General features: G+C 39.9%; 1 protein-coding gene across 2 annotated transcripts; it reads left to right on the top strand.

Moving 5' to 3' along the window:
• Positions 1 to 756: 756 nt before the first annotated feature.
• tm128 (Transmembrane protein 128) lies at positions 757 to 12,291 on the top strand. Of its 2 annotated transcripts, NM_001140847.1 has the most exon segments (5): positions 805 to 950; positions 7,276 to 7,408; positions 7,867 to 8,028; positions 10,837 to 10,945; positions 11,570 to 12,291. In NM_001140847.1, coding segments are annotated over 4 exon segments (495 nt in total). In that variant the 5' UTR covers positions 805 to 850; the 3' UTR covers positions 10,937 to 10,945; positions 11,570 to 12,291.
• Positions 12,292 to 13,729: the final 1,438 nt, after the last annotated feature.

Raw genomic sequence — 13,729 nt, 5'->3', positions numbered from 1 at the left:
CTAACACAAACTATGAGACAGGTATACTTTTAGCCAACCTTGACCAAAACTAACCTTATTTTGATAGATTTTACACCCGTTGTTACTCAAAAAATACATGATGCAAAGACGTTTGGGGGCTTTAAAAAAAATTCTGGTGGAGTATGCCCAGACCCCCTAAAAGAGGCTTAGCCCCCCATCCATGAATCTCTAGTGACATCCCTGATCAGAAGTATCCGGTGCAAGAGAGGCAGATTTAGGTTGCCAGGGTCAGAGTTGTACAGAAAGTGTCATGCTGAGGCAGTGAAGAAAGTACAGGAATATGAGTCAAGGGGGAGGGATCCTGAGAGGCTCCTGGTGAGCAGTATACTTTTTGCCAGTACAGTACAGGGCCTACGAATTTAATGTGATTCAGTAAAGTTGGCTTTTTAGCGTTCATTGCCATGGTTATCAACTGTACCGTAGGAATGGAATGCAAATCACAGAAAATATTTGTTTTTGCGGCGGCAGCAGCAAAGTACTTCGGGTTACGAGATTTTACTGCTGCATTACAGGGGGTGTTGAATGGTGTGTCCCATCGCCTGGTGTGTAGGATTTAGATGGGGTTAAAATAGTGGAATGTGGTGGTGCTTTTTTTAATGAGTGTAGGGTTAATCGTTCGCAGGGTCATTTTTAATTTCGTTTTTCCTATTTTTGTATCACAAAGTGTAATGGATTGTATTATCCGGTCCAGTTGGTGGCGATAATGTAACATTATATTAGATGCCAACCGCCGTTAAGCACCGAATAATAAGAAGAAGTCAGTGGACGAGGGACCAGGAAACCACAGCAAGCTAGCCAGTCAGCTAAGACCAACACCCTGATATCAAACATGCTTGCTGATAGTCAATTCGTAAATCTACGAAATAGATTTAAGAAAGACGCTGAACTTCTCATGCAAGGGGTTTCAGCAGGTGACAGCAACGAAAAGAGTAAGTCAACGGTATACTTGAGCTATGAAAATTCGTTTGCTGCCCTCAGTTGCTAGCACAAAGAACTGAATTTCAAAAATAGTAAACGTATCAATGAATGAGACGTAAATAACATATTTGGTCTGTGTAGTTGCTTATTCAATTTCTTATTGCTATTAATATAAAGTTAACTTGCTAAAGTTGAGGCAATACGCCTCTACAGAACTGTAAGGAAAATCCTCTAGTTATCGTCAGCTGACGTTAGTGATTTCTCTCAAATGTAACGGTAGCTACATTTCTGCCTGCATTTATTATACAGCTGGCACATGAAGTATGGGCTGATATAGCCAACATTGTGCCATCAAACAGGAGGTCCAGTAGGCAGATTTGACAACAGAACACTTGTCTTAACTTTTGGGTTTAAACTGGGCAGCATGCCACTGATTCATGATTGTTGATTGTTTTCAAAAGCTGTGTCAACACTGCAACAACACGGTAGTTTCAGACTATACTTCTGTACTGGAGACTTAACCCAGTGTCTCCGTAAACTGATGTGACTGTTTCAGACTTAGGAAATGTACATTTTTCCTAAGCACTTCTCAGTAGTTGGTATTCAGACTTACCTTCTTCTTTAAGATTTTGTCAGACTACACCTATTGGTGTATTGCCGCCCCCTACTGTACGGGGTATTGAAACAAAAAATATTCCATTGCAGGAAGAGGGGGGGTGACCCGACAATATACAAAAAATTCATCAAAATCCATCACACCCCTTCAATCAGTTCACATCACATCCCTAAACAGGCTCAGGTGCCTGTGAGGATGGAGCATTCATCAACAGGATTACTTGTAATTCCTCTGCTGTAAAATCGCTGAGTTCCCCCCAAAAAACGTAGCCGTACTCACAATGATGCCTATTTCCGATTTCCTCATTGTTTGCGCTGTGTAGTTGATAACCAATGCAATAAAATGTCAGGATCCCTCTGTTGACAAGGAATATTATCTAATGTCTCTACTCCTACTACCATTAGTTCTTCAACTTCACTCCTTTCTTCCATTCTTCTCGCCACCTCCGCATAGGAGACATGCGGGAAAGCCCTTATACTTACCACCTCAGTCTCCTTCACCCTAACATGTTCCACGACCACAATTGCAGCATTTAGGCTCAGCTGGCACGCGATACCTCTCCTGTCTACATACAGTTGACACATTACCAAATATTTGGCATTTCTAACACTTCATGGGTTTGGGCACAAAGGCTCTCACATGGTATCTCATAAAACCCAAATACATGTGAGAAGGGAGAGACTCTTCATCAAAAAACAATAGAATGGACCATGCGGGTCAGTCGGTGTGCATCAAACACTTGATGCAATTCTTCACGTATATCCTTTGCTTTTACTTCTAGTGCCACCCCAGAGAAAACACCCTTGATAGGCGCCCTGCTTCGAAGATTCACACGCGACACATTCCAATCTGATATATTTTCTTGAGGCCCAGAGCACACTCCTTCTGTCTCATAGATACACAAAAAATGAAAATAAGCCCACTTCTCGTTACTCTGATCAACACTATGTCACCTGTTTATAGAGACTTCAATCGGATCTCCCAGGTAACAACATTGATCCAAAACCCTTACTCCGACTGAAAAATAATCATAACTAGGTTTGGATTTACTAGATTCCACTACCACTTTACTTCTCTTATTTCCTTTTGCATTCGCCACTGTAATCCAATCCTCACTCATCTCCACTCGACAAGCCATCGGATTCAAACAAACATCAACTTCTGCCAATTTCCTGCTGTTCCCAGTATTGGTCCCTTCTTCCCTCTTCAGACTTACCTTATGCAAGTGCGTAATGGGATTTGCAGGTGTGGGTCCCTTGCTTGCGCTGAATAAATTGAATTCAACTCTCATGGAGTTTTTATTCAGTAGTGTTTTAAGTACATTTATCTAAAGCCATCCATTTCAATTTGGTGTACCTTTTTTAGTTAGAATTTTCTCGACAGACTCCGTAGAATATATGGAGAGAACGGTTCAGAATATTAGGGATCAATGAAAGAAAGCCATGTAAATACACACATATTGGTCTTCTTTTCAGCATCAATTGGTAGATTGAAAAATACTATCTTGTATATTTTTGGGAGAGCCTTAATGCACAAAATATATTGGTGAATCAAAAATACTTGTTTGATTCATCCTGAAAGTTGCAATTGTTTAATCCATGAAATATTGGAAGTTGAGAAAAGTGTACAATAGGGGTTGAACAGTAGTCCTATAAAGCTGCCCTAACAATCCTCACTAATCACGGAACTGTGATGACAACGATCCAGTCGTCATGAATAGTGCTCCAGGTTTAAACTGCTACATATGGTCTGCGTTCCATAATGATTCAAATAGGCTACATGCCCCAAATATTTGTAAACGTGTAATACGTTAGTCTATGATCTACTTTTGCTCACGATCATCAGGAACAACCACAGGAACGTGACAGGAAAGAAAGTTAAATTATGTAATGGAATTATAGAAACTAACACTAAAGTCAGTGACAATTATAAATGTATGTGGTTATAACTGACGGTGGCTACCGATAGTGGCTAATATTTAACACGATACAAAAATACAGTGAAAAGTCTGGGCATATAATTAAAACATTCTAGAAGTCAACTCGGTAGGTTTGGCACTATACTGTAATTTATGCATGGCTAAAGAAATCAAAGTTCTGGGACAAAAAAATAAGAAGAAGAAGAAAAAAAAGAGGACAGACCTCAACATCAAAAAAGTTCTGGGACACTAAAGTCCATAGAGAATAAGAGCACCTTCTCCCAGCTGCTCACTGCACTGAGGCTAGAAAACACTGTCACCACCGATAAATCTACGATAGTTGAGAATTTCAATAAGCATTTTTCTACGGCTGGCCATGCTTTCCACCTGGCTACCCCTACCCCGGTCAACAGCCCTGCACCCCCCACAGCAACTTGCCCAACCTTCCCCCATTTCTCCTTCACCCAAATCCAGATTGCAGCTCTTTCTGAACATCAGCTAAATCTGGACCCCTACAAATCAGCTGAGCTAGACAATCTGGACCCTCTTTCTAAAATGATCCGCCGCAATTGTTGCAACCCCTATTACTAGCCTGTTCAAGCTCTCTTTCGTATAGTCTGAGATCCCTAAAGATTGGAAAGCTGCCGCGGTCATCCCCCTCTTCAAAGGGGAGACACTCTAGACCCAAACTGTTATAGACCTATATCTATCCTGCCCTGCCTTTCTAAAATCTTCAAAAGCCAAGTTAACAAACAGATCAACGACCATTTCGAATCCCACCGTACCTTCTCCGCTATGCAATCTGGTTTCCGAGCTGGTCATGAGTGCACCTCAGCCACGCTCAAGATCCTAAACGATAGCATAACCACCATCGATAAAAGACAATACTGTGCAGCCATCTTCATCGACCTGGCCAAGGCTTTCGACTCTGTCAATTACCGCATTCTTATCGGCAGACTCAACAGCCTTGGTTTCTCAAATGTGCCATACAACACTCCTTCCGTGGCCTCCAACTGCTCTTAAATGCAAGTAAAACTAAATGCATGCTCTTCAACTGATCGCTGCCCGCACCTGCCCGCCCGTCTAGCATCAGTACTCTGGACGGCTCTGACTTAGAATATGTGGACAACTACAAATACCTAGGTGTCTGTCTAGACTGTAAACTCTCCTTCCAGACTCACATTAAGCATCTCTAATCCAAAGTTAAATCTAGAATCGGCTTCTTATTTCGCAACAAAGCATCCTTCACTCATGCTGCCAAACATACCTTCGTAAAACTGACTATCCAACCCATCCTTGACTTCAGCGATGCCATTTACAAAATATCCTCCAACTCTCCACTCAGCAAACTGGATGCAGTCTATCACAGTGCCATCTGTTTTGTCACCAAAGCCCCATATACTACCCACCACTGCGACCTGTATGCTCTCGTTGGCTGGCCCTCGCTTCATATTTGTCGCCAAACCCACTGGCTCCAGGTCATGTGTAAGTATTTTCTAGGTAAAGCCGCGCCTTATCTCAGGTCACTGGTCACCATAGCAGGACCCACCCGTAGCATGCGCTCCAGCAGGTATATTTCACTGGCTATCCCCAAAGCCAACTCCTCCATTGGCTGCCTTTCTTTCCAGTTCTCTGCTGCCAATGACTGGAAAGAATTGCAAAAATCACTGAAGCTGGAGACTCATATCTTCCTCACTAACTTTAAGCATCAGCTGTCAGAGCAGCTTACCGATCATTGCACCTGTACACAGCCCATCTGTAAATAGCCCACCCAACTACCTCATCCCCATATTGTTATTTATTTTTTTGCTCCTTTGCACCCCAGTATCTCTACTTGCACATTCATTTTCTGCACATCTATCACTCCAGTGCTTAATTGCTAAATTGTAATTATTTCGCCACTATGGCCTATTTATTGCCTTACCTCCCTAATCTTACTACATTTGCACACACTGTATATAGATTTTTCTATTGTGTTATTGACTGTATATTTGTTTATCCAATGTGTAACTCTGTTGTTTGTGCTGCACTTCTTTGCTTAATCTTGGCCAGGTCGCAGTTGTAAATGAGAACTTGTTCTCAACTGGCCTACCTGGTTAAATAAAGGTGAAAAAAAAAAAACTATAGCTTGGGTCTCCAAATTTCATCCATGCAAATTATAAAGCCAGCATTTCATTAATTTCACTGTGGAAAAGGTGATGTGTTGGTATGCTTCATTTTGCTACCATATGACTGGTTTCACATATGTCTCCAGGGGTAGATGTAAAACAATTCATTTATATTTACAGTCCCCTTAGCCAAACGGCTTACTGATTTACCTAGCACTTATCAATAGTGGTACAGTAGGTCTTATCAATTTGTAAATGACAGTGCATAGAGAATGGTATTATTTCCATCATAAAAAAATTAAGTAGATTTTGTTCCACCGACAAGCTCAACCTTTTTCATCGCATATAAAGGTAGTGGAATTATGAGGGAATTAGGTCAATGTCAGAATATGGTGTGTCTGTAGACATACCTCCACCACACATTCATTTCTTTGATCTCCACCCCAAACGAATAGCATGCTATTCTTAAAAAATATATATTATCATTATTATAAATAATTTTTTTGTATTACTTTTGACCCCTTTTTCTCCCCAATTTTGTGATATCCAATTGGTAGGTTCAGTCTTGTCCCATCGCTGCAACTCCCGTAAGGACTCGGAAGAAGCGAAGGTCGAGAGCCATGCATCCTCCGAAACACGACCCCGCCAAGCCGCACTGCTTCTTGACACACTGCTTGCTTAACCCGGAAGCCAGCCGGACCAATGTGTCGGAGGAAACACCATACCCTTGCGACCAAAGTTAGCATGCATGCGCCCGGCCGCCACAAGGAGTCACTAGAACGCAAACGGTCAAGGATAAACCCTCCCCTAACCAGGACGATGCTGGGCCAATTGTGTGCCGCCTCATGGGTGTCGCGGCCGGCTGTGACAGATGGGATCAAACCCGGATCTGTAGTGATGCTTCTAGCACTGCGATGCAGTGCCTTAAACAGCTGCGCCACTCGGGAGGCCCGTAGCATGCTATTCTCATTCTTAAGTTCAAGGTCAGAATAAGCGTAGAGAGAAAAGGGCATAAAAAGGGAATTATGTTCCATTTACTGTATTTGCGCTTAACTCGTCGGAGTGCCCCCTTAAAAGAAACAGCAGACCAATCATTGGCTGGCTGGATGATCCAGTCCAGGCTATTCTTTTACGCTGACAATATTTTTTGCTAAATTATTGTGAAATATTTACTCCTTTTTTATACTATTAAATTACCTTTTAAAGAGTAGAGTAAATGTTTGTAAATTAGAGATTAATAAATAGGCTTTTCAAAAAGTACGCTTATAGCATGAGGGGCAGTTTAATCCTGAAATGTATTGAATCTTAAAAGGTGTGGCGGATTGGGCACCTTCTGTTCTCATATTCTGGTGTAAATTCTATCAGGTTTCATAGCCTCTTTGTACACTTTTGCCTTGTTGCATTAGTGGTGACCAGGTCTTTGGCATGAAGACAATATTCAGTATTTAACTCAGTGATGCTGATTAGTAGGCTGTAGCCTAGGCTATCGTCATACATAGGCCTAGCTAGATTGTGTAGCACCCTTCAACAAATCCCAAAACATTCAACTGTGTGGGAGCAAATAATCACACACTGTCTCTAGGCCTTTTGTGTTTCTTTTGAAATGAAAAACCTACTCATTGTGAACAAGTGATGATGTAGGACCAGGCCTACTGCATTCCCAATGACCATGGAATTTTGTCTCAAACTTGCAGGTCAAGAAGAGAAAGATGCCAAACCACTTCCTCGGATCAACCGCCATTCCGTCTTCTGGATTGTGGCTTCTGTCGGATTGACTTACTATTTTGACTTCCTCCGCGTCATCACGGAGAATGGCGATATTAGAAGGTGTTGTAGTGATGAGAAAACCTTTTTGTACTCAAACTAATCCAGCTAAATTGAAGATAAAAGGGGACAAGTGTGTGTGTGTGTGTGTGTATAGGTCTTTGCAGTAGGTCATCTGTGATTTAGTAATCAAAAGGGGTCGTCAGCCTGGATCCAGAATGGATAATTTTATCTCTGGATTGTAGTCTTGAATCGCTCCTATTGAAGTGAATTCCACTGGCCAGAAAATAACCAACATTCTGTTTGGTCTTAGGTTACTAAAGGGTAGATTGGTCACTGTAATTGGAAAAGTACCAAATATTGTGCGTATTTGTTCCTTTTTGGTTAGGCAGGCTTTTATTCATGCAGGATTATCTATTATCTGCTTACAGAAAAGTATTTATGATGGCATTTCATGAAAGAACCAAACCACAAGTTCCTGTCATGTATTTGCTGCTTATGTGCTTTGTTTTGTTTTCCAGCTGGTGGTTCAATGTTGGTGTGATACTGCTGGGAATATGCCTAGCTTTGGCCATGTTTTGCATCGTATACCTGGAGTGGTTTAAGGGAATACAGCACTATGATCATGAGTACCCTGCTATTCCCCCTATCACCACAGCAGCCTTCCTCGCAGCGTCATGCAGGTAATACATGGATACATGCTAACCCATTCATAGACGCTAACTACAGTGCCTTCAGAAAGTATTCACACGCCCCTCGACTTTTCCTCATGTTGTTACAGCCTAAATTGAAAATGTATTAAATTGAGATTATGCGTCACTGGTCTAGACACAATACCCTATATTGTTGAAGTGGAATCATTTTTTTGACATTTTTACAAATTAATACAAAATGGAAAGCTGAAATGTCTTTAGTAATAAGTATTCAACCCCTTTGTTATGGCAAGCCTAAATAAATTCAGGAAAAATTGTATAAGTTAACATGATTTTTGAATGACTACTTCGTCTATTTATTCCACACATACAGATAATCTGTAAGATCCCTCAGTCGAGAAGTGAATTTCAAAGACAGATTCAACCACAAAGATCAGGGAGGTTTTCCAATGCCTCGCTAAGGGCGGCACCTATTGGTAGATGGGTAAAAATAATAATAAAGCAGACATTGAATATCTCTTTGAGCATAGTGAAGTTATTAATTACACTTTGGATGGTGTATCAATACACCCAGTCACTGTAAAGATACAGGCATCCTTCCTAAATCAGTTGCCAGAGAGGAATGTATGAGGGATTTCACAATGAGACCAATGGGGATTTTAAAACAGTTAGAGTTTAATGGCTGTGATAGGAGAAAACTGAGGATGGATCAACAACATTGTAGTTACTTCACAATACTATCTTAAATGACAGAGTGAAAAGATGGAAGCCTGTACAGAATAAAATATTCCAAAACATGCATCCTGTTTGCAATAAGCCACTAAAGTAAAACTGTCAAAAATGTGGCAAAGAAATTAGCTTCATGTTATGAAAACAAAGCGTTAGGTTTGGGGCAAATCCAATACAACACATCACTGAGTACCACTCTTCATATTTTCAAGTATGGTGGTGGCTGCATCATGTTATGGGTATGCTTTTCATCTGCAAGGACTAGGGAGTTTTTTGGGGGGGATAAAAAGAAACGGAATAGAGCTAAGCACAGGCAAATCCTAGAAAACCTGGTTCAGTCTGTTTCCAAGAGACACTGGCAGACATTCACCTTCCAGCAGGACTATCTAAAACACAAGGCCAAATATACGCTGGAGTTGCTTACCAAAACGACAATGAATGTTCCTTCGTGGCCTAGTTACATTTTTTACTTAAATCAGCTTGAAAATCTAATGCGAGAATTGAAAATGGCTGTCAATAAATGTTAGAATCACTTTTTTCAGCGATTACAGCAGTGAGTCTTTCTGGATAAGTCTCAAAGAGCTTGAATAATTTTTTGAAATAATAATGTAAAAATATTGTACAATCCAGGTGTGCAAAGCTCTTAGACTTATCCAGAAAGACTCACGGCTGTAATCGCTGCCAAAAGTGATTCTAACATTTATTGATTGACTCAGGGGTGTGAACACTTAGGTAAATTAGATATTTCTGTATTTCATTTTCAAAAAATGTCTATAAACATGTTTTAATTTTGTCATTATAGTAAAAAAACTTTGTCACCTGGTAAAATAAGACATCTGAGATTTTGTGTGTAGATGGTAGAGAAAAAAATCAGTTTAATAAATATTTTTATTCCGGCTGTAACATAACTCTTAATAGCCACTACTCTTAAACCTTTGGATGCAGTCTACCATAGCAGCCTTTGCTTTATCACAAGTGATGTCTTAATACGCATCACTGCATCCCATATCAATAGGTTAGCCAGTCCTCTTTAAAATCCCGTAGATCACTTCATTGCTGCCTTTTTGTTTACAATGCTCTAAGCTTCCGACTTACCTAACTTCATTGTTAAATTGTAAGAACATGAAATACCAAACCCGTTCACAGGGTTGGTTAACTCTTTCTGTAGTCTCCACTGAACTAGGTAAATCTGGTTTTAGTTTAAACACTCCACATTTTTGGAATTACAAGGGCAGTTTAAAACCCTGCTGAGAAATGAGTTCAACAAGGTGTGCAATTGTTTTGATTGACTTTAATAATTTGTTTATGATGCATGTGATGTTTGGTTTTCTAATATAATTTACTTGTTATTTTATGTCCTCAACACACCATTGAAAATAAGTCAAGGAGTATGAATACTTTCTGAAAGCACTGTACCTTTTAGCGCATATTGACAATAGTATCTTCTGACCGGTGGAGTTTTGTTAAGACCCCCGGCGCTCGTTCTGAACTTTAAAACACATTGCTTGCGGTACGGTTTTGGAAAGATAAGGAACGTAACTTTCATGTCAGTGATTAATCATTTTCAAAAAACAAAAGGTTACGTTACACACCTTTTAATAGGTTGAGGGATAGTGTTCCCACATGGCAATATCTCCAGGTTACAGTGCTTGTTTACGGAAGACAAACAGAAGACATAGTTAATTAGCACAGGCAACCGCCTATCTAGGGTGCTCCGAACACCTGTGTGTGAGCGTAACTGTGGAGGAAGTGTAGTTCGTCAACTGGAGGCACGCACAGCTTGTGGATCTGTGTAAAGCTGCTACAGAAAGTGTATCTTTTTTATTTGGAAGGTTCTTTCTCGTTGATATGAAAGATAAAGGGGCATATGCAAACAATGATTATTGACGCTTCTAAACGTTAAAACACAGCGCTGGAATTGTAGCTCACACGCAGCCAACTGTGGGTGAAGCTAACCGCTGAAAACCCTACTGATAAGGGTTTTAGAGTTAATTTCTAGCTAATTACATAATGCTTTCGGTTAGTAAGTTGTAAGACTATTTTACAATCTCTCCAATGGTAATCAGAATGATCTTGGTCTCAAGCACATTTGTTTTTTCTTCTCCCCAGTTTTAATATAGCACTGTGGCCTGTGTGGTCGTTCCTCACCCCTGTCCTCCTGTTTACCCAGTTCATGGGAGTTGTTATGCTCATATCAATGCTTGGGTAAGATGTTAAGGTAAGATGTCAACATTTAAATAAAGATGCTCTTATGAGCCAACAATATAGATTGTGTAAGAATCGGTATTATAAACAATATTGTTAATCGTTAAATCCAATACCTTCTATCGCTCCATAATGCAAATCCAGATGGAATAAAACATTTTAGAATCCTATGAATCTCAATGTAGTTTTATTGTGTAAGAATTGGTATTGTTAGTATTTGTTAATTCCGATACTTATCCCTAATTTCAAAATGATATTATACTGAACAAAAATATAAACGTGTTGGTCCCATGTTTCATGAGGTGAAATAAAAGATCCCATACGTTTTCCATATGCACAAAAAGCTTATTTCTCCAATTTTGTGCACATATTTGGTTACATCTGTTAGTGAGCATTTCTCCTTTGCCAAGATAATCCATCCATCTGACATCAAGAAGCTGATTAAACAGCATGATCATTACACAGGTGCACCTTGTGCTGGTGACAATAAAAGGCCACTAAAATGTGAAGTTTTGTCACAACACAATGTCTCAAGTTTTGAGGGAGTGTACAATTGGCATGCTGACCGCAGGAATGTTCACCAGAGCTTTTGCCAAATAATGTAATGTTAATTTCTTTACTATACTTCATTTTAAAGAATTTGGTAGTACTTCTAACTGGCCTCACAACTGCAGACCACATAGAACCACACCAGCCCAGGACCTCCACATCCAGCTTCTTCACCTGCGGGATTGTCTGAGACCAGCCACCTAGACAACTGATGAAACTGTGGAGTATTTATTTTTGTAATAAAGCCCTTGTGTGGGGAAAACTCATTCTGATTTGGTGGGACCTGGTTCCTCAAGTGTGTGGGCCGATGCCCTCCCAGGCCCACCCGTGGCTGCACCCCTGCCCAGTCATGAAATCCATCGATTAGGGACAAATTTATTTCAATTGAATGATTTCCTTATATGAACTGTAACTCAGTAAAATCGTTGAAATTGTACCATGTTGCGTTCATATGCTTGTTCAGAGAGCTTAAGTACCAATAATAACTAAGTACCTACTTCGGAATGCAATTATTGTTTATTTTACAGTACTAAAGCCTCGACATAAAGTGAATGACTACAGTTTGACTGACTTAAAAAAAATAAAAAATACATGCATATATATTTAATAAATTAAAGCATTTTAAGTGCTTTAATAGTTTTTGTATATGTTTTTGAATAAATGTTTAGTTTTCTTTGTGATTCAGAAAGCTTTTGTGCTATTAAGTGTAAATGTGTCTGCTTAAATTCTGTAAAATATTTTGACAACTTTTTGTTATATGTGCATTGTTGCTAATGTCAACCTTGTTGGCAAAAAGACTAACCTTCAAAGTCATTGATATGAACTTGAGTCTCTTTCTTTGGTAATATTGTGTTTATAATGGGTCTGAACAAACTTCTTTCCCACCAGTGGTGTTTCCACAAAACTGATTTATTGTGGATAAAAATCAGTGCCTGTCAAGGTAGTGCACACAACATGTACTTTAACGCTTAAGTTTTCATATAGGCTTACTGAACAAACATCTAAAGTTCAATGTGTTTCCATCGCATTTTCAAATCTAGCGATAGTTTTGTCACACAAATTTGCGTTAAATAGCAAATGTGCCTCCTCCTGGCACATGCGCTCTAGCCAACAGTTAGCATATACAGTAGGCTAGTCTACATGATGAGATTATGAATAAAAGCGATAATATTTTTATTTGTCGAACTGCAGTCAAGCATCGATCATCATGTCACCAGAATAAGACCCTCGAAATGTATTGGAATGGAGCATCAAGATCACCATGCACTTTCACCACCCAGTGAAGTTCAACAGAATTAATTTAATCTGTAGCCTAATAAACTGCATGGTTTTCCGAGTCGTAGTGGGATGACCACACATATCATCGCGTGACTCCAAGTTTACTTTAATATGATGGTTATTATATCAATAATTCGTTGTAATACATTTTACAGACAAACATAACCCACCATACAATGACGAAAGGGAAGTTGGAACGCCACCATGCATGCCCAACAAAATAGTTTGGCGAGATGAACTGATGGCAAACGATGAGCAAAATGACTGCTTCCAATCGAATCTAAATGTTCAGAAACATTTTCCATATGCACAAAAAGCTTATTTCTCCAAATTTGTGCACATATTTGGTTACAGATGTGCTCTCTGGTTTTGTGATGAAACAAAGGTGTGGTTGAATTTATTTTGTCACTGTCTTCTTGTTTTCTCAGCCTTAGGCCTATATATCACGGTGTAAAGGCATATGAACTAACAGGTTATAAAGCAAATGTCACACCTGTTCCAGCTCCCTCTCTCCAGCGCTCGTCGCTGGTCTATAAACCGCTGGTCTACTAACCACTGGCCCTGGAAACCATTATTACGCACACCTGGACTTCATCACCTTGATTACCTTCCCTTTATTTAACCCTCAGTAGCATTAGTCATCAGGCAGTATTGGTTTGTGTTCACGTTCAGTATGCGTCTCCTATTTTGTTTAGCTGCCTTTTTATCATTACATACTCACCTTCTGCACCTGTCTTCCTTACAGCAAACAATGCAATTATCACAACACATAAATTGTAATATGGCTTTTTTTCCTGGCTTGGCTTCCCCAGGGATTTAACTCACGCACCGCTTTTGCAGCAAACATGTTCCTCACTCGCTAGGAACGTCTTTCCCCCAACGTTATAATGAAAAAGGACACTTAGGACACTCTTTTTATGGCATTTTATCCGGTGGGCGTTGCTATACATCACGGTGGTCGTAGATTTCA

This window comes from Salmo salar, chromosome 22, assembly GCF_965601325.2.
Source record: "Salmo salar chromosome 22, fSalSal1, whole genome shotgun sequence".
NCBI lineage: Eukaryota > Metazoa > Chordata > Actinopteri > Salmoniformes > Salmonidae > Salmo > Salmo salar.
The sequence above is the reverse complement of the archived record's forward strand: the minus strand, read 5'-3'. Positions and strand labels throughout refer to the sequence as shown.

Coding starts and splice junctions, on each gene's coding strand:
- tm128 (XM_045705009.2), top strand. CDS start 851: ATGCTTGCTGATAGTCAATTCGTAAATCTACGAAATAGATTTAAGAAA. Junction 7,409..7,866: donor GAGAATGGCGATATTAGAAG/GTGTTGTAGTGA, acceptor TTTGTTTTCCAG/CTGGTGGTTCAATGTTGGTG. Junction 8,029..10,836: donor TTCCTCGCAGCGTCATGCAG/GTAATACATGGA, acceptor TCTTCTCCCCAG/TTTTAATATAGCACTGTGGC.